Source organism: Porites lutea, chromosome 5 (genome assembly GCF_958299795.1).
Source record: "Porites lutea chromosome 5, jaPorLute2.1, whole genome shotgun sequence".
Classification (NCBI taxonomy): Eukaryota; Metazoa; Cnidaria; class Anthozoa; order Scleractinia; family Poritidae; genus Porites; species Porites lutea.
The window spans coordinates 3,757,484-3,781,956 of NC_133205.1; the positions used below are offsets into that span (position 1 = coordinate 3,757,484).

At 40.2% G+C, this 24,473-nt stretch overlaps 1 protein-coding gene across 1 annotated transcript in view; it reads right to left on the reverse strand.

The window, feature by feature from the left end:
* LOC140938770 (uncharacterized) overlaps positions 1-24,473 on the reverse strand; it is a 64,121-nt gene that overhangs the window by 23,754 nt on the left and 15,894 nt on the right. The window contains exons 8-32 of the mRNA XM_073388299.1: positions 24,073-24,102; positions 23,332-23,673; positions 22,109-22,471; positions 21,163-21,556; positions 20,130-20,554; positions 18,700-18,804; positions 17,516-17,924; positions 16,874-17,286; positions 16,175-16,291; positions 15,416-15,645; positions 14,418-14,605; positions 13,281-13,705; positions 11,799-11,942; positions 10,755-10,790; positions 9,590-9,940; positions 7,740-7,769; positions 6,875-7,216; positions 6,304-6,633; positions 4,865-5,258; positions 3,857-4,272; positions 2,945-3,052; positions 1,973-2,375; positions 1,035-1,468; positions 800-916; positions 172-401 (exon numbers count right to left, since the gene is read on the reverse strand). Coding sequence (XP_073244400.1) covers positions 172-401; positions 800-916; positions 1,035-1,468; positions 1,973-2,375; positions 2,945-3,052; positions 3,857-4,272; positions 4,865-5,258; positions 6,304-6,633; positions 6,875-7,216; positions 7,740-7,769; positions 9,590-9,940; positions 10,755-10,790; positions 11,799-11,942; positions 13,281-13,705; positions 14,418-14,605; positions 15,416-15,645; positions 16,175-16,291; positions 16,874-17,286; positions 17,516-17,924; positions 18,700-18,804; positions 20,130-20,554; positions 21,163-21,556; positions 22,109-22,471; positions 23,332-23,673; positions 24,073-24,102 — 6,776 coding nt within the window. The remainder of the gene's footprint in view (positions 1-171; positions 402-799; positions 917-1,034; positions 1,469-1,972; positions 2,376-2,944; positions 3,053-3,856; positions 4,273-4,864; positions 5,259-6,303; positions 6,634-6,874; positions 7,217-7,739; positions 7,770-9,589; positions 9,941-10,754; positions 10,791-11,798; positions 11,943-13,280; positions 13,706-14,417; positions 14,606-15,415; positions 15,646-16,174; positions 16,292-16,873; positions 17,287-17,515; positions 17,925-18,699; positions 18,805-20,129; positions 20,555-21,162; positions 21,557-22,108; positions 22,472-23,331; positions 23,674-24,072; positions 24,103-24,473) is intronic.

Sequence of the window (24,473 nt, forward strand, 5' to 3'; positions counted from 1 at the left end):
CACAATATTTTTGAAATATCAGGTCGCAAGCTACCACACTAGTTAGAACGTTTGACATTTAACATTGGATTGGACTGGGGACTATTCAAACACCTTGGATATTTTCGTAGCTATGGGGATCCGCTATGAAGTTCACGAAACATTGCTAGAGCATTCGATTTCTTTAATTACCTCAGTGTATCCAGTTACAAGACTCATTCTACTTATGGCCCATTGGGCGTGGTCGCTCCAGTAAATCATTCTCTCCCGGCGATCAATGTCTACCGCTCCAACGTCGGAAAGTTCAGTCTTTACTGTCTTCACATTGACATAGGTCTGATTGTAGCTCTTTAAGTCGATGCATTTAATGCTATTTTGATCGCTGAAGTAAAGACTGTGGTTGCTACTGCATCCATACAAATCTGGCGAGAAATGCAATACTGTTGTTAACTCTAGATTGTCAACGATGAAAAATATCTAAATAAACAAACGGGCAAGAGAAACACTCAATGAGCCCCCCTCTTAAGAATTGTCTGATGAATAACCCAATATGACTATCTTGATCATCTTGCAGCAGACAGGACAATAAGCACCACGTGTGGGCTACGTGGAATTGACTGATTGGGTAATTCTGTTTGCGAATTGGGTCTCTCTTACGAGCTTTACATTTTAAACACTACCTAAATGAACACCTCTCATATACGCCTTAGATATTATCAACTTATGGCGAAGGAATATTAATTCCTTTAACTTGAAACTGAAATTTATAAACGATTGCTTGCTACTTAAGGTTATGAAATGAGGGAGCAGTATTACTCACTGGTTTGGTGGACACTCTCGTTGCAAATAGCAGGGTTTTTAACGGGGCATGCGCACTTGTAACCTCCGGGTTTAAGAAGACAAAGGTGACTGCAAGTGCTCAGACAAGGATGTGGATCTGCGAAAAAAGAGATGATCAGAGAAATTTTAGTCATAATACATAGTCTCACAAACAAAGTTACAGCAAAATCTTCAATCTGCTGAGTCACGATGATAGGAAGTGTGATGTCACTCACCACTTGCATTTGGTTTTCCTTTAACGACTGCCATTCCTCTAGGACTAAACATTCCTGAAGCCACCACAGCAAGATCGCCATCAAAACCTGTCTTATTAATCCGGTACACCTTCTCATTCCAGTACTCATTCCAGTACACATACTGGTCGTCGAGTGCAAGACCTCGTGGACTAAAAAAATAGTCATCATCGAAAGAATAATGCCTGAACAGAACTTGGACTGGACCATTTCCCTTTCCACCGGCATTAAGATCGACGTAAAGCAAACGTTCAATCCAGTAGCTAACAAAGTAAATTCGATTCATTTGAATATCCATAGCAAGACCCCGGGCATCATATGAACCATAATCATATGTCAATACGGCAACAACTTTTTGGTTTTCTCCATCCATATCAGCACCTCCAATACGTCCATCTTCTGACCAATACATGTACCTGGAAGACATATGATATTAAATAAATAAGTCTATAAAAAGTATCACGAACAATCCAAAACTGAAATGTAGATTAAACCTATTTTATGCGAGTTGAAACTCTTTTCTTCGTCAACATGCACCAACTAAAAAACGCATTTCTATTTGTTTTAGTCAATAAAACTAAAACCATATCGACATCGGTCTAAAAATAACCAAAATCCCTCCAAAACGGTTTTTCAACAATACAAGCCAAAACTCAAAACCCTGTGTTGTCCATAAAACTAATATTCATGACTTCATCGCCTTCAATTTATTCCTCTACCAAAAAAATAATGCTTCAGAATGATTCAGTTCCTACTCTTCTGCTATCAACAGAGGTGATTGTCTTTTTACCTTGGAAAAATATTCAAACGCTAACTTTTTTCACAAAAAGAAAACCTTTTGTTTAACTTCTGGACCAATGCAGTACTGTCCTTTTTTAACTGAACCTCTTTGTCTATTTATAGAACAGGCCTTTACTAACCCTCTGGAGGTATCCAGAGCGATGTGGTCGGGAGATATACCCAAATCAGAAACCAGCACTTTCCAGTTAGATCCATCTAGTTTCGAAACTTCTATGGTGTAATCTAGCCGGCTTATCCAATAAACATTTTCTGCCACAAGATCTAGGGCGATTCCGTATGGTCCAGCAATTTCTGAACGAATAGTTTCCTGATTACTGCCGTCAATAAGAGAACGCTTGACGGTACCAAGAGAGTAGTCTGTCCAGTAGACTCTATTGTTGAATGGATCAAAATCAACACCAATTGGGTATGTCAAATTTTGGACAGGCAGAGGAACAATCGTTGTGTCTGATGAATCCAGAGTTGACAAATAGATTTCATCATAGTAGGAATCGACAACCATGATAACGTTCTTCACAGTACCTAAGACGAGAAGAAAAAAAATTAAAGTGAAAAGGTGGTTCCCTAATATTAGGTTTTTCGGGTTGCACGATTTCCCTTTTTTAAACTCGGGATTCGGGATTTTATAGCAAAACCGGGACGAAATTCGGGATTGAAAGAATGCGCAGGAGGTGGGATGCCAAAAATAGCCATCGGAATTACTGGATTGAAGAACTCTACTGGGGACTTTCTAAGACGAAAACAATATTTTATGATGGTGTCTTGTTTCGTAAATGGCTGGGTTTGAAGCGAATCCTGCTTTCTGATTGGCCACCCAAGATGGAAGGATGGGCCTATCTTGGCCACTCAGGATTTCTCGCCTTGTCCAGCAAGCTTGTTTGGTCAAGATGGCTGAATATTGGCCTTGTTGATTTCCTTTTCTCTTATTTTTTGCATCATTATTGACCCGGACTCCACCATTGTCCATAGCTACGCAGAGCTGAAGGCAATCGGCCAATATCCAGCTATCCTTACCTCATCCTTGGTGAATATTATTCACCAAGCTAAATAGGTCGAATACATATAGGTTAAATAGACAGTACAAATCTTACAAGTCCTTTTGTCGTCGTTAATTGTCATTCCAGCCTGGCACATGCATGTTTGACCACCTGGGTTTATAACGCACAATTGAGAGCATCCGCCATTATTCTCACATGGGCCTGCAAAATTTGCAAAAATGGTAGGTGGAATAGTTTCAGCGTGATTGATCATTTAAGCATTATTTGGCATCTCAATTTTGATGGTCAATTCTCTTTTCCTGATTATATGTTTAACTACAAACTAACAATAACTTCAAAATAGGTCGCAGTAGGGCGACCCCCGGCGTTTTTTAACTGTTTGAATGTTGGACTATTAGTTATTAAAGTAGCTATGTCACGCTATTTGCTGTCTTTTGAAAACGCTAATTTTCCCGCATCAATTGAATTCCAGAATTAATTGGACAGTTTAATAGGACAGTACTAGTCATGCCTAAGTAATTGGACAGTACGCGCCATCACGCGCGCGCTTAAATGGCTTTTTTTTTCACTGCTAGGAAACCAAAATTTCGAATTTCTTTTGTTTTGATTTAAAAAATAGCCCATTATATCACAAATTTTGTTAAAGTTATATTTAATTGGTAACAGGACTTAGTGGAGTATAATTCGGAGTGTAATCACACTCGTGATTAAACAAATCGGACTCCCGCTACGCGGTCGTCCGATTTTGTTAATCACTCGTATGATTACACACCGAATTATACTCCACTCAGTCCTGTTACCATTACTTAACGTATGCCAGAAAGAATCACCAAAACATATTAGGGTTAGTGCTCCCTGATAAAATTTGTTTGATACCTTCTTCATAACTGTATAGGAGTATTTTGTGTGGGGGTAAAATCACCAAGTAATGAGCTCAGCACAGGATTGACCTAAAACAGTTATATCCTCGTGACTAACCCCTTTAAATAGCTCTCCTCTGATTACCTGATATTAAAGGTGCCCGAGAGTTAAAAGCATAAATCCCGTGAGGGCTTGAGAATCCATCGGCTATCATTTGTTTAGTCCCGCTGCTTGTGTTGGCCTTGAATATGCTTCCTGCAAAACTTCCATCGCCCTGAGCCGTCAAGTATAGTGTACTGTTTATCGCTGTTACACCAGTTGGACCGTGAAGGCTGTTGCCAGAAAGGAGGGTGTGTACCTGCAGACTATCCAGGTCAATGTATCGTATCACGTTATTGGATTGGTCAGAAAAGTACAAACGATTTCCAGGTTTATCAAGAACCAGGTCGATGATAGTCTGTCCGATGTTTGACAAATTTGCAAGAACAATTTTGTTTTTACCGTCCATGTCAGCTCGTAGTATCTGTGGGTTGCTACCGACTGAAGAAAAGTACATGTATCTGGGAAAAGTAAGACACGTTAATGTGAGTGCTTTAAATAAAATACTTTTAAACTTAATTTCAGTCTTATGCAGCTATAAGCAAAGATGGTTTACCGTTTACATCGGCAAACCAGTCGGTTACGGTTTGGGTAAATGGTAAGCAAAAACCATGAACTGCATGGTCACGATTGGTACGTTTCGCCCCGGAATCGTGTGTACCATTTCCACAAATCAGTTCCATTTTTCAGAAATGGTCGCGAAAGCCTGAAATTGGTACCTGAGATGGCTGTCAAGAAATGGAACACGAACTTTCGTTTGGAACATGCCGTCCGGAAAAACAGAAACCCCATTTCGTACAATCCGTTTCTCCAGGAATTTTTTCCCTCCGAACGATGCGAAAAGTCGCGTTCCTTTTACTTTCCAACCGGATTTTCTGGAAACGCCAATTTGGAAGACGTGACACTGGTCATCAGCAGTACCATACCCTAAAAAATTGACTTAAATCTTTAAAGCAAAAAGATGAGAGAATTCCAAACTTTCCCCAATATGGATTTATGATTCTTTTTATAAAAAGACTTTCCTCACATCGGACCTAACAATGTAATAATTACCCCGAAGATATGTCCAAAGTAATTCCTTGAGGAGATTGAACATTCACAAGAGCAGCTGCATGAGAACCATCAAGTTTTGCAATTTTGATGCTGTTTTCGTTTTCGTCAGCGAAGTAGATGTTCCTTCCCACAGGGTCAATCTCCATACCCAGCGGACGCGAAAGCCCTCTTACTACAACCTGTTTCGATTCGTCGTTAAGAAAAGCTCGATTGATGTATCCATACTGGTCTGTCCAGTAGATTCGCCTCTCAACTGGGTCGAAAGCTACTCCAAACGGCGTAGAGTCCAGTGGAATCGATAGAGGTACCGGATTAGGTGGTGTCTGTGTTTGCAGTGGGACGTAGTAGCACAGTCGGCGGCCACCTTCACACACCAACAAGAAATCATCGCCATCTGTATGGAAATATGCATATTTTTAGTTACTACCTGGAAAGTTTTTGGATGTCCCAATCCGCTTATCGTCGTCGCATTAAAGGCTTCTAGATCTTAGACATGCATAGTTGTACGCAAGAACAACACTTGCATTTTTTTAATCGAGTATATTTTGGTTTTCGGCCCAAGCCTCTTAAATTCGGTCAAGTTCTTTTACAGCAACGTAGATAGCTGTGTCCTAAACAATGGCTGGGCGAATAGTTTTTTCAGTATTGAAAAGGGAGTCAGACAAGGCGGCCCTTAATCCATCTATCTTTCAGCCTTTCGGTGTAAGTTCTAGCCCAGGCAATAAGGAGAAATCAGGATGTTAGATGAATCCTTGTGAATCAGAAAGAAATTAAATTAGGCCGACACGACTCTAATACTGGACGGCTCACATGAGTCACTCGCTGCTCTTAACTTTCTCGACGACTTCTGTGAAGTATCTGGTCTCAATCGCAAGCTTAATAGTAAAAAAACTGGATCTTATAGTCGTTACATTTATGCGATCAAACGAAAAAAAAACAAACAAAGTTGGGCTTTGACTCCACCTAGAACCTTTTTTGTACCGAATTTGTATCATCAAACGTATAAGTCTTTGCAAATGCCTGAACTTTAAGTAACTGTAACCCTGATCAGAAGGTATCGAAATGAGAACTTGATCCCCCTTTTCTCAAATGAAAAATAAACTTGGACAGCAGATTCAGGGATACAATGAAACTGCCCACGCAAGGCGACGGTGCTCGTAATCTCCACACGAACTCACATACCTGTACTTATAATGTGAAATCTGAGTCGCAGTGATGAACGGTTTCATTGGAATGAGAACAATTAATTTATAGCTGATTTAGGAAAGGATTCTTTGATCACTGGAAAATGCGCACTGCGAAGCTATTGTTTGGTGTTCACTCAAGCAAATCATTGCAGTGAGTTCCGTATGCCCAAATGCCCAAAGCAACCTTTATTGAATCGGTTAGAAATAGTAGAAGCTAAAATCGTTCAATGGAGACAAAATAGACAAACTAACCTAGTGTCAGTGTCCCATTTCTGCAGATAACTGATGCGTCTTCATGGTGTCCGCAATTGTGATCATTCCATCCATTGTGCGGACAACTCTCGATGGAGCTTTCATTTCCCACACAATGTACGTTATCAAGCCAAATATGACCATTCCCCTCACCAAATATAGCAAATTTTTGTGCAACGACCGCATTTTCAAAACCAAGCTGACGACAGACAACTTGTGCATCCTTGATATCCCAGTAGTCGTCACAAACGGTTCCCCAGTGACCATCGTGAAACAATTCTACCCTGCCTTCCCCATTTCTGTAACCATCAACAAGGCGCAACGTTTGATCTAAGAGAGAAACAATAGCTAAATCGTCAGTTCTTGTGACTAAGAGCAAAGAGCTATCAAGAGTTTTTTCAGTCGTCATTTTGCAGCATCTCTCCAATGTCATTTTCATTGTCAGAAGTATTATATTATGGACAATTATACTTGGGTTTTTTTTTATCAAGTTTACGTGTTGACGCTCACAGTTTCAATTTTGATAAATTTCGTGACACAGCTCCTTTAAAGCAAATAAAAAAAAACAAACCTGGAGGAGGTGGTGGTGTATACTTGCATACGACTCCTACATCTTCGGAATGGTAGCAATTATGACTTCCCCATCCACCGTGACGACATGCTGCGATGCTCTGTTCATCACCATCACAGTGAACATCGTCCAGCCAAATCTGACTTGGCGCTGTGAAACGGTTGTACCAACCGCAGCAGTGTGTGCTCCAGGCTCCTTCGGAATAACCAAGCATGCGGCAAATGACGTTCGCTTCATCGATTCCCCAGTAGTCGTCACATATCGTTCCCCACGTGCCATTTAAGAACAGCTCCACTCTTCCTTGGTTTGAAGTAGTACCAGATCTCAAACGAACCCTTAATTCTACATTTTGAGGAAAATTAAGAGTCAGAATTTAGTTACAATTTAGGCAATGGTATGATACGGTAGAAAACAACTACCACATTATACAAAACGTATAGATTCTTAAGTTTGCTTGTAGTTTTTACATCAACGCCACTGACTTAATTGTTTCCAAATGAAAGGTCGGGTTATCATTCCTACATTGTACACTATGTTGTAATGGATCATTTTTGTAGTAACCATTTGATTTTTTCATTTAAATGTTTGTGATGCGCATTTGAAAATTTTACTTATCTTCTGAAATTTGCGCAGTACCAATTAAAACATTGATTCTTAGAATTAATTTAATCAAAATATGGTTAACTGCTATTATTCAGGGTAAATTTTAAGAGGTACGAGGAACATTGATGCTCATTAGAGGCCAGTCATAACTAACTTAATGACGCCATGCCAGAAGGCAACATTTTAACTACCCAGGCTTAGAAATGCGAAGTTTCCAACTACAACGGGGTATCTGTTTTGTTGCTATTTATTATTAAATTACCTGGATGAGGTCCTGGTGCCAAGGTTGGCCCTTAAATAATAACCAAAACAGAATGTTACAACTTGTAAAAGGGGAAGTAAGGAGAGGGCAGGTATATTACCGTCCCGCCTAGTGGAATGCTGGTGAATTAAAATGTCGATATCCCGTTTTCAACCAGTATAGATGGAGAGGGAGCGAGCATGTTGAGCAAATTAAACTCCCAGTGTAAAGTTACCGCTAGAGATGATGGAACCATGACGACATGATAATGAACTGCGAACAGACTAAATAACATTGTCATATTCGAAGGCTATGTTCAAGCTATACCAAATAGCTCTTGCGCCGACACAAACCCATACCGGATAGAGCTTCCGTTAACACAGGAAGGGTGATTTTGGCGCCATTGGTTACGGAACGAAGCCGCCCAACGCCTGTCTTGAAAGTGGATCGTCACAAGTGGATAGTTTTCCGCCACTTTTCATCACAGTGTAAAACGATATTCGGACCATAGCGGAAATAAGTGAATAGGAGCGGGGACTCAAACCCACTGACACGGTAGTAAATATGCAGACCGCAGAAGTAAAGACTGGAATTTAATGCATCAAGCCCTCTCGACCAAGAGCTCAGTCACAATCTTCGATGAGTGTGAACAAAGTGTTTCAGTTCTGTGCCATTGTCGTTCATACTGTACTGGTTGACAGCTCTGTTTCATTTTGGAAAAATAAGCTATCCAGTACAGCCCTAGCCTGAGAAAACAGCCCACATTTGGCGAAGCTATCACTGGTTTCTCCGCCAGGCGACGTCTAAGAATCGAGTGCAGAAATTCCATACTAATGACTCGTCACCACCCCGATCTGGGTAGTGCCTCTGATTGGTTGAATCAAACTTTCCCACGCGGTGCGACCAATCCGGAGCACTACCCAGATCTGGGTAGTGATGCGTCATCAGTATGGAATATTTGCTCTCGTTTCTCAGACGCCATTTGGCGGGGAAACCAGTGGTAGTGTCGCCAAATGTCGGTTGTTTTCTCAGGCTAGTACAGGGCAGACGTAGCCTACACATAAGTTATGTGATTAACGTCTTCGAGGTAAGGTTTAACCATTTTTACAGTTCTTAATTTCAATTTGGTGCCGATTTGAAAGAGAATTTTCTTAAAAGTTTTGTGCGATCACTTGAGGCGGTTGATTTGTCCCCAGAATATTCGCCACTTTAGAAACGAGGAGGAAACTGGAAGAGTTAATTTCGCAAAGACTTCTGGGAAAATCACTGGGGAAAACAGTTAGCCAATAGCTTACCGGCACGTGCCCAGTAACGTTCCCAGCAGTCTTTGTGAAAATTAACTCCGCCCAGTTTCTTCCTCGTTTCTTAAGTGGCTAATTGCTCCTTGACTTACTGTACGTTTCATGAATCATATTCATATATTGATCCATGGCCTGACTTGGGAGGTCAGCAATCTAACATTGTATTCAGTTGTGATGATTTGTATGAGAAAACACTTTATTGATATGGAGCTCAAGCAACCATGGCGGCGAAAACGTCACTTAAGAAGTGAACTCGCGTTGTTCCAAACTTCAATTATCTTATTCCATCTCGTTCAATTTGTCCAATGATGGCGAATTATTCTGATGTCAAAATGGAAAGGACTAAAGTGTCTATCTAAGTTGCGCACTTGCCTTGTGTTGTCCGTTTCCACAAAACGCGAAATTAAGAAGCCTCACGTCGTAATCATACAAAGACGGCAAAGAATACATAAAAGCGAGATGCATGGTTATAACTTGTTATTTGCTACTTCAAACCTACTGTTCTTTTAATCGTTTTTGTCGTCATTTTTGTTGTTTAACAGCCCTATTTATATACTCAATAGCTCTTACCTTCGGTTGGTGGTATTGACTCATTATAGCATACAACTCCAGCGTCCTCGAAGTGCGAGCAATCATGAGTTCCCCATTCATTGAACCTACAGGTAGCGATGCTCTGCTCGTCACCTCGGCACTTCACGTTGTCCATCCATATTGGAAAAGAGCTGTTTGTTTCCGATCCAAAATAAGTATTTGCATATCTAATAGCGTAAACCGCCGCAGAGTAATTCAGCATTCTGCATATAACTGTAGCCTCTCTAAATCCCCAGTGGTCGTCACAGATCGTTCCCCATTTTCCTTGGTGATAAATCTCAACCCGTCCTTCGTTCGATGAGTTAGAACCTCTGAGTCGCACTCTGACATCTAAAAAAGGGAAATTAAATCTCCTCAAAATATTTTATTATAATAATACATAAAAATAGCTGGCGACAGGAAAGAGCGAAACGAAACGGTGCCAGTTTCAATTTTCTTGCAGTGAGTGGCTAGAAAAGGGGAAGACTAGAGTGATGAGATAATACGTCATGTAAGGTCCCACTTTGCAGACCCTTCAGCCTGTGTTTGATCTCATCTCGTCCACTCAGGCCCCAGCTACACGTATCCGCATATTTTTTAAGCAGGAGAATTTATCCTTCTTTTAAGACTTCCCTGCACAAGTAAAGGACGTTTTCCGGCACCATAAGCGCAGGTTTTCGAAAACGGTCCCCAGAGTGGAGTTTTTATTGAAAACGCCAGCTTATTTTTTTATGTACGGAGGTTTTCCAAGAAGATGATGCCATACGTCATAAAGAGCATGCCCTGTAAGGGATGGTATTGTATTTCCATCGTTTATGTCGACGGACGAAAGCGAATCGAAAACGCTACTGGTAAGGACGAATTCGGATAAGTGTGGACAAGGCCTCAAACCAACAATGGTAATTAATCGCACAAGTCGTAGCACAGGTCGTAGCAGTGAAATAATCAAAGCCGATTCAGAGGAACAATGCTAAAAATTTACATTACGTTTGTGTGGACGGACGAAAGCGATTCGAAAACGCTACCGTTAAGGACGAATTCGGATAAGTGTGGACAAGGCCTCAAGCCAACAATGGTAATTAATCGCACGGGTCGTAGCAGTGAAATAATCAAAGCCGATTCAGAGGAACAATGCTAAAAATTTACATTCGATTCCATGTGTTACCTGGAACAGGTGGTGGTGGTGTACTTGGCAGGGTCCCTAGACGAAGAAAGAATAGATATGCATTGAGAATAGCAAAAACCATTCAGCTTTTCATGAACAGTGATAAGAGCTACCACCTTCCCCCAATTTATGGGAAACTTTTGCAGCCTCATCAAAACGAGGCTGCGAATAGCAGCAAACGTCATTTACGTCAGTGATAAAGGGATCCAGATGGAGTCCTAAAGCTCTGCGAAACTTTCAAGAAATTGCTGGTATTTAAGAATCTTGATTATATGGCTGCAATAGTACGCTCGCTCTTATTGGCTGCTGAACTGGCAAGATTTTCACGTAATGACCGGGCTTTATTAGCTACGTGTCCAAGGCATATACAATCTGTGTTTAACTTGATAGAGGACATCGTATTTTGGTCAATTGGCAGCTGTCAATTTTGGTATCCGCCGACCAGTGTTACTAAACTGTAACGCGGGTTCAAGTGTAGAACTCATCTTATCTGCATACCAGTTATTGGTTTTAATTGATCACTGTCTCAATTACTTCCGGTGTTCTATATCAATAGCGCTAAAGGGCCATATAGTGAATAACTTTATATTAACCTCGTCCATTTGGTCATTACAGGGAAATCTCAGACCTCAGCCTTGACCTCGCTCTCGCTCGGTCAATACATGTACATGAAGGCCTCGGTCTGAGATTCCCCTGTTATAACCTCACTCTCGGTTATTAAGTGGATATATAATGTTTCAACAGCCGACCCTTCATTCTGTCATTTATTCTCGTTGTTAAGGTCTTATTGTAATGTTTGTAGAAAGGCATAATCTTTGTCTAAATTATCAACAGCGAGTGCGAAGCGCAAAGAAATCTGTTTCTTGAGAAAACGTTTTTCTACTACAGTAACTTTTTTATGTCACTGATAATCAAAAACTGGAACCATGTGTTTTAACAAAGTTTTGATATGGAGATATTTGTCAACTTTTTAAAATATCACGATACTTTTTAATTCGTATTACTTTTTACTTTGTGTTACACGTTTCGATACAGTCCTCTTACCGTTACTCTTGCAAGTCATCCCATCTCTTTCTAATTCAATTCCATTAGGACATGCGCACTTGTGTCTTCCAGAAGGGGCCAGCAAGCAAAGATGACTGCACCCGCCATTGTTTATGCGACACGGTGGTCTGTGCATCGAGGAAGCTTCAAGAAAACGAAAGCAATAATGATCACTTAATTATAATAGTATGACTAAATGCATTATTCAGCTTTTCCGCTTTTTTATTATTCTATAGCGTCCGGGAGCAAAATGTGGTGTATATTTAATAATAATAATAATAATAATAATAATTTTATTTATATAGCGCTAAAGTCCAATAATTGTCCAAAGCGCTACCTAATTACAAAAAAGAATATATAAAAAATCTAAATTATAAAATATCTACAATATACAATATAATTCAAATATAGCCTAAGTTATCTACTATATAAATCAAAAACATCTTAAAACAAAAGGAATCTCATAACCTATATGCTAACTTAAATAAAAAAGTTTTAAGGGATTGCTTAAGAGTTGCCACTGAAGCACATTTCCTAATCTCTAGAGGTAAATCGTTCCACAATTTAGGTCCTGCAATAGAGAAAGCTCTGTCTCCATATGTTTTCAATCTGCTTTGATTTGATTTCAGTTAAGAGACAAAATGTTGCAGGCTCGTAAAAATAAGGTGAAACTGTTGAAGAGTAGTTAGGAAACATATCTGTGTGAGGTTTCGTTCAGAGTCAATTAATATTTGTGCGGTCTTCTTTTCTTATAGCGGAAGGGAAAAATAACATATTCACATTGGCTATAGTACACTCTTTTCCCGCCCCCCCAAACCCCCCCACCCCTGCCACCCTTACCCGAATTTTGCATAGCTATTTTTCCCAATTTCGCCTGGGTATAACAGTCGTTTCGAGAGACTTTTCAAGACAGTTATGCAAAATTTGCGAGTTTAAAGAAAGTGTATTATGGGCAATGTGGGAAAGGTGAATTCCTGGTTTTCAAGCACGTGACTTGTTACGTTCCATGTTGACAGTTACAATACAATAACAATACTTCCTGCCCCGGTTGTTCAAAGAGCTATCCACCGGATAAAACACTATGCAGAGGAAAAGTAGGAAAACCAATTGTGTTCTCTACTGGATAGACGTTTATCCAGTGGACAGTGTTATCCATCCATTGAGCAACCGGGCCTTGAGGAGGTCACGTAAAGCTTCGGTAAAACGGACAACAAAAACGTGCTACTTGTTTCTCAACACTTCCGCAAAAACGAGTTAAAAAGCGATGTTGAGCGTTAAGCCAGTTAAAAACCTGATTTTTTGCAAGACAGATTTGATATAGATGGTAAAACTAGCAATATCGCTATTCAACTCGTTTTGCACCAGTGTTGCTAGACAAGGTGCATCTTGTTTGTCGTCGATTTTACCGTACATTTATCCTCTTTGGGGCACCGAAATAACAACATGAACAAACGAGAAAAACAAAAAAAACGTATTTTTTACCGACAGGCTGTCTTGACTGGTCAGAAACCACAGCGCCCGTAAGATAGAAGTCAGAGAGGTGTCCAAAGTTGCGCATGAGCAGAGGCCGTGACTTGTTAAGCCACTGAACACTTTGACTGTTCCAGTCAACCCAATATAAATTGTCACCATACAGAGCCAAGTCCGCTGGGAATATGTTCTGAGAGACATAGTGCACAGTTCTCCAATTACCGCCGTCATAGTCTGTGGATTCGATGTAATTGTCGTATGCATCCATCCAATAAATTCGTTCAGCTTCATAATCAATAACCACACTCATAGGAGCCAACTGGTTTAACACGAAATACCAAAATGCAAGGTCGACCACTATCCGTCGATTTTCACCGGATAAATCTGCTCGTTCAATTTTAGGATAAAACAATCCCCAGTCTGTCCAAAACATGTACCTGGAAATTGAAAAATAGTAAGGATCTGCAAGGATTCTCGTGTAGCTTCCATAACGGTTGCTACGGCTCATGATTAACAGAAAATTGACTGGCGCCTCTATCTTTATAAAGGTGGAAAAACGCGAGATTTTAACCGAAAAAATCCGCTTGTTCTATTATCGAGAAAATCGATGGCGTTGATTCCAGGCTGCTTGTCAGGTTGACAGAGGACATGCAGGGTGCATGTGACAGGCACGTGGCACCCCATGTAAGGGAATCTGGAATCCGGAATCCGGAAAATTGTCTTGGAATACGGAACCCTAGGATTTGGAATCCGGAATACAGCTCAAGCAATCCAGAATCACACTAACGATTGGAGTCCAGAATCCAAGTTCCATTGATAAAGAATCCGAAATCCAGTATCTGGAATCCGGAATCCGGAATCCATGGTGTGGAATCCGGAATCAAACACTGTCCTGGATTCCCTTACACGAAGCAAAACGTGGCAGAATGAGTCCTCTTGACAAGGTTACTCGGTTATGGCTGTAGCTTGATGTGGATCCTTTAAAACTGGTTTCATCCTTCCGTGAAAGGGGTTTGATCATTATTATTTCGTCTTATTAAGCAATTCACGTAAAAACGCTACAATGATTACGGTTCAGTTATCCAGGCGACTGCGCACCACTTTCGTGGAGCACCATTATTAAACTGTGAGATTAAATAATTATGTTACCCTGACTTAGGATCCACAGCAATTCCTCTTGGGTTGTACAGATTAGTGTAAAAAAGCGTCCTTCTGTAAAGTCCGTCAATCCTAGCCACTTCAATTCTCTCAAAGATGTAATCTGTCCAGTAAATCAAACCACTTTCCCATTCAACAGCCAATCCGTCAACTTGTCCTAGGTTGTCTCTTATGATGACCTTTTGGTAAAGCAAGGAAGTGAGAAAAGTCAAACAGGTACGGATTATTTACCCACCATTTTGCGGTACCTTATTATAAAGAACTATAAAGAACTATTGTCTATGGCTACAATCCCGCTCTGTTTTGAGTTCTTTCGGTGTCGTGTTGATGTCTTGCAGAGTTAACAGTGCAGTAATCTGCTTGCAGAATTTAATATGTCTACTTTTCATTTTTGCTGATCAGGTCTTTATAGATCCTACGTTCTTCGGCATATTCGTTTGCGGTCCTTTGCAGTCCTTTGTGGTTAATGTTTGTACATAAAGAATCCATGTTCAGGAAAGGGACGTCTGGGACGGGGGGGTCCTGATCTAACGATGCCGCTCCTTTCTCACGGCAGTCCCTCGTACCAAACTTCTGTCATCTCTATAAGATTGTGGCGCAGTACTTTTTACTCATAAGTCTGGGGCAAATCGTCCCAAAAAGAGTTAAGAAATTTGGCGATACAGATTCGGTAGCGTCAAGGCATATTAAAAGGGAAAAGGCCCCACACCCTCTGCTTACGCTCCCTATACCCCTATAAGCCAGGCCCCGTTTGTTCAAAAGCAGAATAGCGTGATCCACTGGATAAATCTCTATCCAGCGGATAAGTATTGGGGAAACCAATTGCGTTATCTACTGGATAGTGATTTATCCAGTGGATAACGCTATCCACCTATTGAAAAACTGGGGCCTGGTGGTTTCTTGAGGTCTCCTCGGCTAACAACCTACTGTATTCTATAAAATTCATTTTAATATCAAGGCTAATAAATGATGCTGATGCTGACGATTACCTCACTTTCACCAGTTACTAAACTCATTCGATTTATAGTCCATTGTTGATGGTCACTCCAGAAGATCATTCGCTCCCGGTGATCGATGTCAATTGCTCCTGCATCAGCCAGTCCAGTTTTAAGAGTCTTCACTTCGACATGAGAATGATTGTACGTCTTTATATCAATGCATTTAATGCTGTGTCGTTCAGAAACGTAGAGACTTGGGTCTTCGCTACACCCATATGCATCTGAGAATAAAGAAAAACTTTCAGCCGGCAACAAAATGTTTCAGTGAAATGCCAACAGTGATAAATTAGGTCATTTTTGAATGATAACGTAGGAAATGCGTCAAGGTTTTCCATTTCAGTTCGCCGCCACTGGATATTACAGAAAACCAAATACAACAACATATTTATTTTAAGCTGAAATATGGAAATATTCTATTTTTATTTTTTTATTTTATTAGCTTCGCCAAAAACAAACAAACAAACAGACAAACAGAAAGAACGTTGGTAGGTACACCGCAACAGCTGTGGCCAATTACAGCGGGCTCGTGACAAAGGACACCACCACAAACACAACCACAACCACCACCACCAACAACACCAACTCCATGATTTGGTGATACGCTTTCTATCCTGTTTAGGTCGCTGAATGATCTAACAGATGGAGATCAAGTAGGAAGAAAAATATCGCTACTACCTCTAATCGACCACCACCACTGCTGCTGCTGCTGCTAATTTTGAAGTATAATAGACAATTAACTGATAAACGTACTAGTAACGTTGGTAGTCTCGTTGCATACTGATGGGTCATCGACAGGGCATGCGCACTTGTAACCTCCAGGTTTTGGGAGACAGAGATGACTGCAGATATCCACACAAGGATGTGGAGCTGGAAGGAAGGAATATTGTAATCAGTAAAAATGAATAAATAATGCACTTTATTTGAGTGTAAAAGTATTTAGTACGAAAGTGCTAATTGAGGACCGTCATTTTGTGTGGTCACTATCCGAGCCACAGGAAGGTCTAACTGTTTGGCCACACATTCATTTCTCAGTTATTTTAAGACCCAGAGTATTGGTCCGTCCCCGGAAATCGAACCCCCGACCTCCCACTCTCCAGTCAAACGTTCTACCGACTGAGCAAATCCTGCCGCGGAGAATCATAAGATAGCACATCAAATTTATTCTTAGCTAAGAGCTAGTTTCGTCGACAGAAAAAAAAGGGTAACTTGAGCTAACCGATACAAAGAGAATTAAACAAAAAGACGAAGTTTTAAGAAAGAACATCATTAATAACCCCAGCAGGCAGGAGGTAGAACAATTGTAGTTGAAGGCGGGGCTATAGAGAAAATATCCAAGCCAGCTCGTTGTTGGGGTCCTTCAAGCCGAAATAGAAACAAATCATTTTAAGACGACAACTTGGTCACTTCTTTTGAAAATTTCATCAGATCAGCTTTCCACCCTTTTTATACCTTGGATATCTTTCGGATTGTAAATATCGACTCCTCTTGGTGTATATTGGAATGGGATAAGTTCATCTACTGTCTGATCTGAACTCCTGCTGGCTCGTATGACATTCCCAAGCAAACCGTCTGTCCAGTAAAAATAATGCGCATCGAGGGCGAGTCCCATTGGGCTATGTAGATAATTACTGAAGGCGATATGGTATACTATTTCACTATTTGGATATCGCAGGTCAATGTATTGTAGGCTTGGATCTCTATCTGATACCCAGAACAAAAGGTTGTCGTCCACATCTATCGCCAGTGCGCTGGGACCCTGAGTTGACCAGGGAGAGAACGTTACTAAAGGAGTAACGTGGCTTCCATCCATTTCTGCTCTAACGATCATCGGAGGATCTCCCCAAGTGGAGTAATACAAATAACTAAAATGAAATGAAGAATAACGTTAGCACGAGTTTTTCAACCAAATTCATGTGTTTTATATATAATTTCACTCTAATCTTATTTATCTGTTTCTTGGCGCATTTTTACAGCTATAATTTTAGCTCCTTGAGAATGATTAAAAATGACCCCGTGAAATCAAGATCTCTGACAATAATTATAGCTGTTTATTAAAGAACTAGAAAAAGCAACTTTGTGAAACGATCATACCCTCGGCTTGAATCAATTGCCAGACCAACCGGCTCATGCGGACTGGTATCAATCAAAACTTTCCTGTTGGAACCATCAAGTTTAGCAACCTGAACTGTTTTATTTCCTTTATCGGTAAAATAAATATTTCCACTGTAACTGTCCACGGCCAGTCCCAGGGAATATTCGACATTTTCAACAATGATCTCCTCGTCCGTTCCGTCCAAGTTCGCTCGGACAATGTGTTTGAATGTCAGGTCTGTCCAATAAACTTTTTTGTCGGCCTCGTTCGATGCAACAGCTGAGGGGCAGGATGCGTGCTTTAGAGGCAGAGTGTTTGCTACATTGAACAAGTAACCTCCACCCAAAGGAGCCTTGTAAATCTCACTAAAGTAGCACTCGGTATGCAGGATTAAGGGATGGTAGGCACCTGACAAGATCAAGGAATCAATCAATCAATCAACAAATGTATTTGACTACTTAACTGCCACACAGAACAAAAGCTGATTTGCAGGTGGGGCGTTGGCAGGTGAAGTAGATGTATTAAAAGTATTAATTATTTGAATTACTACCTTTTTTTAGGCGAGCATAACTTAGCCTTAAAACAGCCAAACCTTTTAGTCGTTAACGTAAAGAGAGTGGCTAGCGCACCACAGCGTTGCAATGTTGGAACAGCCGGTGTTACAACCATTTAAAACAATGTTGCAACCCTGTTTTGCGCTAAACATCGTCGTTACGAATCGTCCCGTGTAACATCACCTTAAGTCGTGAAAAAGTTTATCGTTAAACCATTTCTAGCCGCAATTTATCATTTAAAGAGTTTTGTCTGGTGTTGTGGCTGTTTGATCCTACTTCGTCCTTTTTTCCATCTCGGAAAGGTTCTCAAAGGCCCACAGATGGGAACTTCTGAACTTTTTATTCTGCTGCCACGAGGCTCTTTGAGCCCTCTAATTTCGTCCTTTCTTCCTGGCACGAAACTCGTTTTGTTTTCGCTCCTCATCCTTTTTTGGGGAAGACGTTATCAGTTGGTCATAGATAGGCCGAAAAAATGCCAGCACCTCACTATGACAATCCCACATGCCATCTGGCTCCAATGAAAATAGATTTTCTACTTTTGCCTTACTGTCTTTTCATGGCTTTAATTAGTGTCATTTATATGAGGTTTCTAGGAATTGATTTAACTGTCTTGCATGGGGATCACTTACAAGAAGTCTCATTTGTAAGATACATGTCGACTGGGCAGGCGCAATGAGCTCCAGACGGTGAGTTCAAACAGAGATGACTGCATTTGTCTGTGCATCCTGGAGACTCTATAAAATAATAACAGAAAGAAACAAATGGCGACTTTCAATATATATACATCCAAAATGATAAAAGAATGGTTTAACGAAGAACTGTAATAGAACAAATCTTAAAATAAGACACCTACGCAAACTGGTCTATCCATCAATTCAACAAAGCGGCACATTCTAGCTAAAATTGTAGGTCCTCTATTTACTCAATGTTAAAACGTATGGCTATACCACCTGAAGTAACATAACTGAGACTCATGAGTTGTGCCAGATACATGGTTTTACACTTTGTTTTCTTGGAAGATATTTCAGCCACAACACTGTAGTTGGTAATATTTTTCATTCTCTTAGCTATAGAATACAGGCCAAAATGGTTGCTAGGCAAATAATAATAATAATCATCATAATCATACTAATAATGGTAATAATAATAATAATAATAATGGTTTATTATCAGATCCACTGGGTGGTTCTTCCCTGTTAAATGACATCAATTACAATTACAAAATAAATCAAATTGAGTTATATACAAATTATGCGATATACAATTAAAAGTAGAAGCAGGATTAACAGAGTCTAATTACAGTAAAACTAACTAATCACTCTGTACTCTGTTACTTATAAATTCCTTGAAAGTCTTAAAAAAGTTCTGTAATCTTTACAGTTTCTAATAGTTTCTGGTAAATTATTAAATAGTTTCGACGCATTATCTTGGAAAGTGCCGTTTTCGGTAGGGACCACTAATCTAATTGAATTGCTTGAGCGCAGTTCCTTGGGGCATTCCAAGAAGGCTTTCTCAGGAGGAGAAAGCGAGAATTTTAACTTCTGAGACTGTAAATACTAATTCAGTTTTCTGAGAGGGCATTGCGGAGGGCTGTCTACAAGTGAAATGAGCATGCGTATGAACTCCGATGAAAGGGGCTTTGTCACGAGGACATCACTGTTTTTGAACAATCCAGAGCTGAAGCTAGGTCATTATAATTTAATACTTTACCCACACACGAAAAGCTCCTTTGGAGTTATCAAAAAGATATCAAACAGATGTTATCAGACATCACTAACCAAATACATTTTTTGGTGACTTTTGTAGGCATAGTATTAAAACTTGAAGACGCTGGCCCAAGTTTTAATCCATGCCCCTTCTTGCCATCCGTTGCAACAGACGACAGGAAACAGTTTCAATGTCTAAATATAATCTTAGAACACAAAGCCGAACCATTATTTTTGGAATTCGATTGATGCGAAGACACGTTTTAGCTTTCACAAAGATAGCAAATAGCGTGACACAGCACCTTTAAAAGAGGAAGACCCACTGGTAATTGCCTTTTTAAAGAAATGCCTACCTGGTGTGTAAATATTGTCCAAGTCGTAGGAGTCTATTTCCCATGGAGTATTCAGCAAGTCAATAACTTTGGAAACATTTCCTGTTCCTCCAAGCAAAGTGCTATACACTCCACCGTCCCATGCGATACCACTACCTGCGTCTGAGATATACAGGTTGTTGTCTTGTATGGTTAGGCCAACCGGATCGATCAGCTCATTGGCTATAAACGAGCTGCTCTGGGTACTGTTTAAGTCTATATAATAGACTTCCTGACCAAACCTGTCAGTGTAATAGAGCCGACTTTGATTGTTGGACATGTGATGCACAATCAGGCCACTTGGGGTCGAATAGATCGACAATTCCAGAATAACACGCCGATTTTTTCCATCCATGTCAGCTCGTTCTATTTTTGGTGGCAATCCGTTACTTGACCAATAAACATGTCTGAAGTGTTAAGAAAAGGATAAATATTTATTTCAAATGAAAAAGAAGGATTTTTGTAACATGTTACGGTAAAGCAGTGAGCCCAAACATTTCAGAATTTTTGTTATGTATATCATCGCCAAATGCCGATCCAGACCGTGGGTTTTCAATAGGAGGGGTGGCCCGATGCAACCGTGAAAACCCAGTGACCAGTGATACTGGAGAGAGTATGCTCTGATAAATACTTTTTGTTCTTTGGGCCTCAGTTTTCATTACAAAAACAAGGCCCGCGTTCACGGGTACTTTCCTTAGATTTGTCACTGATTGCAACGAAGGGTATTGTTTATGAAATGAAAAGAACTTACGTTTGTTTTTAGTTTCTAACTCGGAGCCATTCATGTCATGATCATAAAGAGAAGACTGGGAGTTGTTTTTTAACCGCAACCCCCAGGCTTTTCTTTGCTAGTCGGTTGGTTATTTGGTCATCCATTTTTAATGCTGTTTCACCTCCCAGAATTGAAGTCTTTATATTTCAAAAATATTGTAACAGAACGAAAAAAAGGGGAGGGTGCCGGTTGTAATCACCCCATTTTTAAGGCAACAAACTCACTCAGTGGAAAATGACGTACCCGTTTTTCAGATCCAACGCTATACCCTCCGGTGCAGTTGTGAAAAGTAAAGTTGTACGATGCAACCCACTTAAGGCCGCAACATCTATCTTATTTCTACTAGTGTCCGTATAATAGATGTTACGGTTGATGTAGTCAATCGCTATTCGATTAGCGAAGTAGACACCATTGATAATCGTCTCATCTGCTGTTCCATTTAAATAGGACCGTCGTATTATAGACCTCCCAAGTTCACCATAATATATCTTCTGATCAATGGGATCAAACCCAACAGCAGTGAGGCCAAGGATTTTGTCAATCGGGAGTGGGACAGCTCTGTTAGGGTCTGTTTCCATGTCGACGTGATACAAAACACTCCTCTTGAATTCCGCAATAAGTAGGCTCTTCTTGCTTTCTGTCAATAAAAACAAGGAAAAGTGCAATTGCAAAGATAAGTCCACCGGATGAAAGAGCACAGTTAGAAACTTGAGGTTCCTCTCGCAAACTAGGAGCCAAAAAAGGAACATGAAGCTGAGAAAAGGACATTTCCCCTGTAAACGTAACTGAGGATAATCTGCAAAAATCTTATGAAGTTACGCACTGTCGTAACAAAAAGGCCATAAAATAAGATCCGTGACACTGTTAGCTTCAGAGACTAACTAATCAGTTTAAGTATCCAATTAAGCGGTGTAATGATAAAGTAGATACCACTATGTCAAGTAATCTGAACATTACTTGCGAGATAAAATTGAATCGCACAAAAAGATACAATTTTGTCTAACAATGGAAATTGATTCAAACTATCACATTATTAATAACAGCATTGAAATATGAAAGGTACCATTTTTTAAAGTTTGGAGAGTTAATGTACTTCATTGTGACTTAGTGGTATATTATTTAGCAAGGCACATGAAATGAGAGTATTCTGATTGGGCTTGCTTGGCTTAATACCAATATCATTGCTCACCGTAAGCTGGCACGTGGCTTTCGTTTACTTGGCAAATAACACCTGCATCTTCGAAATGCGAACAGTCATGATTTCCCAGTCCACCGTGTGGGCAATTTTCAATGCTAGTTTCATTTCCCATACAATTTACACTATCCAGCCAAATGGCCCCAGAACCTTCTCCGTAGGCGCCGGAAAGCGGGGCAGCAAGAGCACCAGTGTAATTCAACATGCGACAGATCACTGCTGCGTCCTTTAGGTCCCACTGATCATCGCAGATTGTGCCCCATTCACCTATTTGTTCGCCGGCATGTTCCGTCTTTTGGAAAATCTCTACTCTGCCTTCATTGGGACTTGTTCCATCCACCAAGCGAATTGTCTGATCTAGTACAAAAAAATAGCAGAAGCACGCAGATATACAAAGGAGTATTTGCCTTTGCCAAGATCCTGGGAGAACAACACTATCGCACCTACTTGGTAAACAAGAAAGCTGTTTTTGTAGTTAGACAAGCAGATTTCCAAGTTGGTGATTTTGAGTCTCAATAACTCTTTTCGACCAATAATTTGTGATTCTTTGGCACAAATTATTGTGGTAAATCTACCACACTAAACTGATTGTGTTATGACCTCCTTTACGCAAGTAGCCATGGTAGATGAAGCGGAACGGTGGAGACTGCGTTTGGCCGAAAAACTCTGCCCGTGCTCATGTGTTACGCATTAAGCTGAAAGTCCCTATTAGGGACTTTAAGATCCAACGACGCCACAGCAACGAGAACATCACTTGCGTTCTTTCAGTCTTTATCGCGATTATTCCTAATAATTACTTTGTCAAACGTACGCGAACCCTACTGAATTTGAATTCCAAGGGACCATATTCAAGTTCAGAAAGCAAAATAAAATTTCGTTGCTGCTTGTTTACGTTCTCCATAAAACACGAAATTAGGCATTTTCATGTCGTATTTTCATGTCGTAAACGGCGAAGAAATGTACAAAAAGCGTGACGCAGTGCAAATTTGTTGTTTTGCTTATTAAACCTATTGGTTTTTTAGACGTTCTCGTTGCCGTAGCGTCGTTGAATCGTGAAGTCCCTAAAATCCACCTGTGCAATACGTAACTTCAAAATGAGAGTGTTATACTGATTAACATATTTTCCCTATGACTGGGCTACCTTAGAATTTGAATCAGACAACCAAAGGAACTCAAATAGTGTCTTCTACGTTGTCCACTTCACAAATTTAACTTACCTGGAGTTACAACTGGATTAGGTATACAATACACTCCGACATCATTGACATGACTGCAGACGTCTGTGTGGCCTCCCCAGCCTCCGTGAGCACACTGCGCTAATGAGGATTCATTCCCAGAGCAATCAACATTGTCCATCCATATCTGCAAACCAGAGCCTAAGCCATAAAATCCACAGCATTCTGTTGACCAGGCTCCCTTGTAACCTAGCATCTTGCAAACCACATTAGCGTCCTGAATGTCAAAGTTGTTGTCACAGATTGTGCCCCACGTGCCATTGTATAATACCTCCACTCTTCCATTGTAATCTCTGGTGCCACCTCGCAACCGGACACTGATATCTAAGTTTTGATAGATGCAAAGTAACGTACATAAGTGTGGTGGAATAACTAAAATAACATAACGATAGCGGTTACACTAAACAGCCAACATTATCGAAACCACCTCGTTTCATTTGAAGCATCTTTCATTGGAAAATACAATGAACACCGAACTTTTTGTTAAGTGGTTAAAGATTCAGTACTGGAACATGTTACATGAAATCAGAGCGCACTTTGGCTTTATTATTACTATTATTATTATTATTATTATTATTATTATTATTATTATTATTAATATTAATATTATTATTATTATTTCTTACCGTATTTTCTTTATAGGGGCTCCAAAATAGCTACTTGGTAGTTATTACAATGGACTAATTCTAGGAGTATTTGAAAGCCCAATGATAAAATACTTACTCGCTGGTGGCCCCATAGTTGGAGAGGGAACTGAAACAGAGAGAAAAATGAAACCATTTAGCGGCACCGAAGAAGTAGGATAAGTAGCGAACGGTACTCCAGCATCAAACTATTATTAATACGTAACCTGGTTATTCACGGAATCTATTAGCACTGCCTTCTTCTACCTTCACGAAATCTTATTCCACAGAAGTCAATCTGAGATACCTACGAACATGTCCTTGACCAGTTTACTTTCGTATGGACAGTTAAGGCTTAATTCCAACTGATAAAAGGAGATGGGGCACGTCTTAAAACTGTTTAATTATTGCGAAAGTAATTAGAACAAGCTTCTCCCAAACAGCACTAGTTAACAGTGCAAGCTCCCGCTATGTTCTGCGTCAAGTAACAGAAAAATGAGC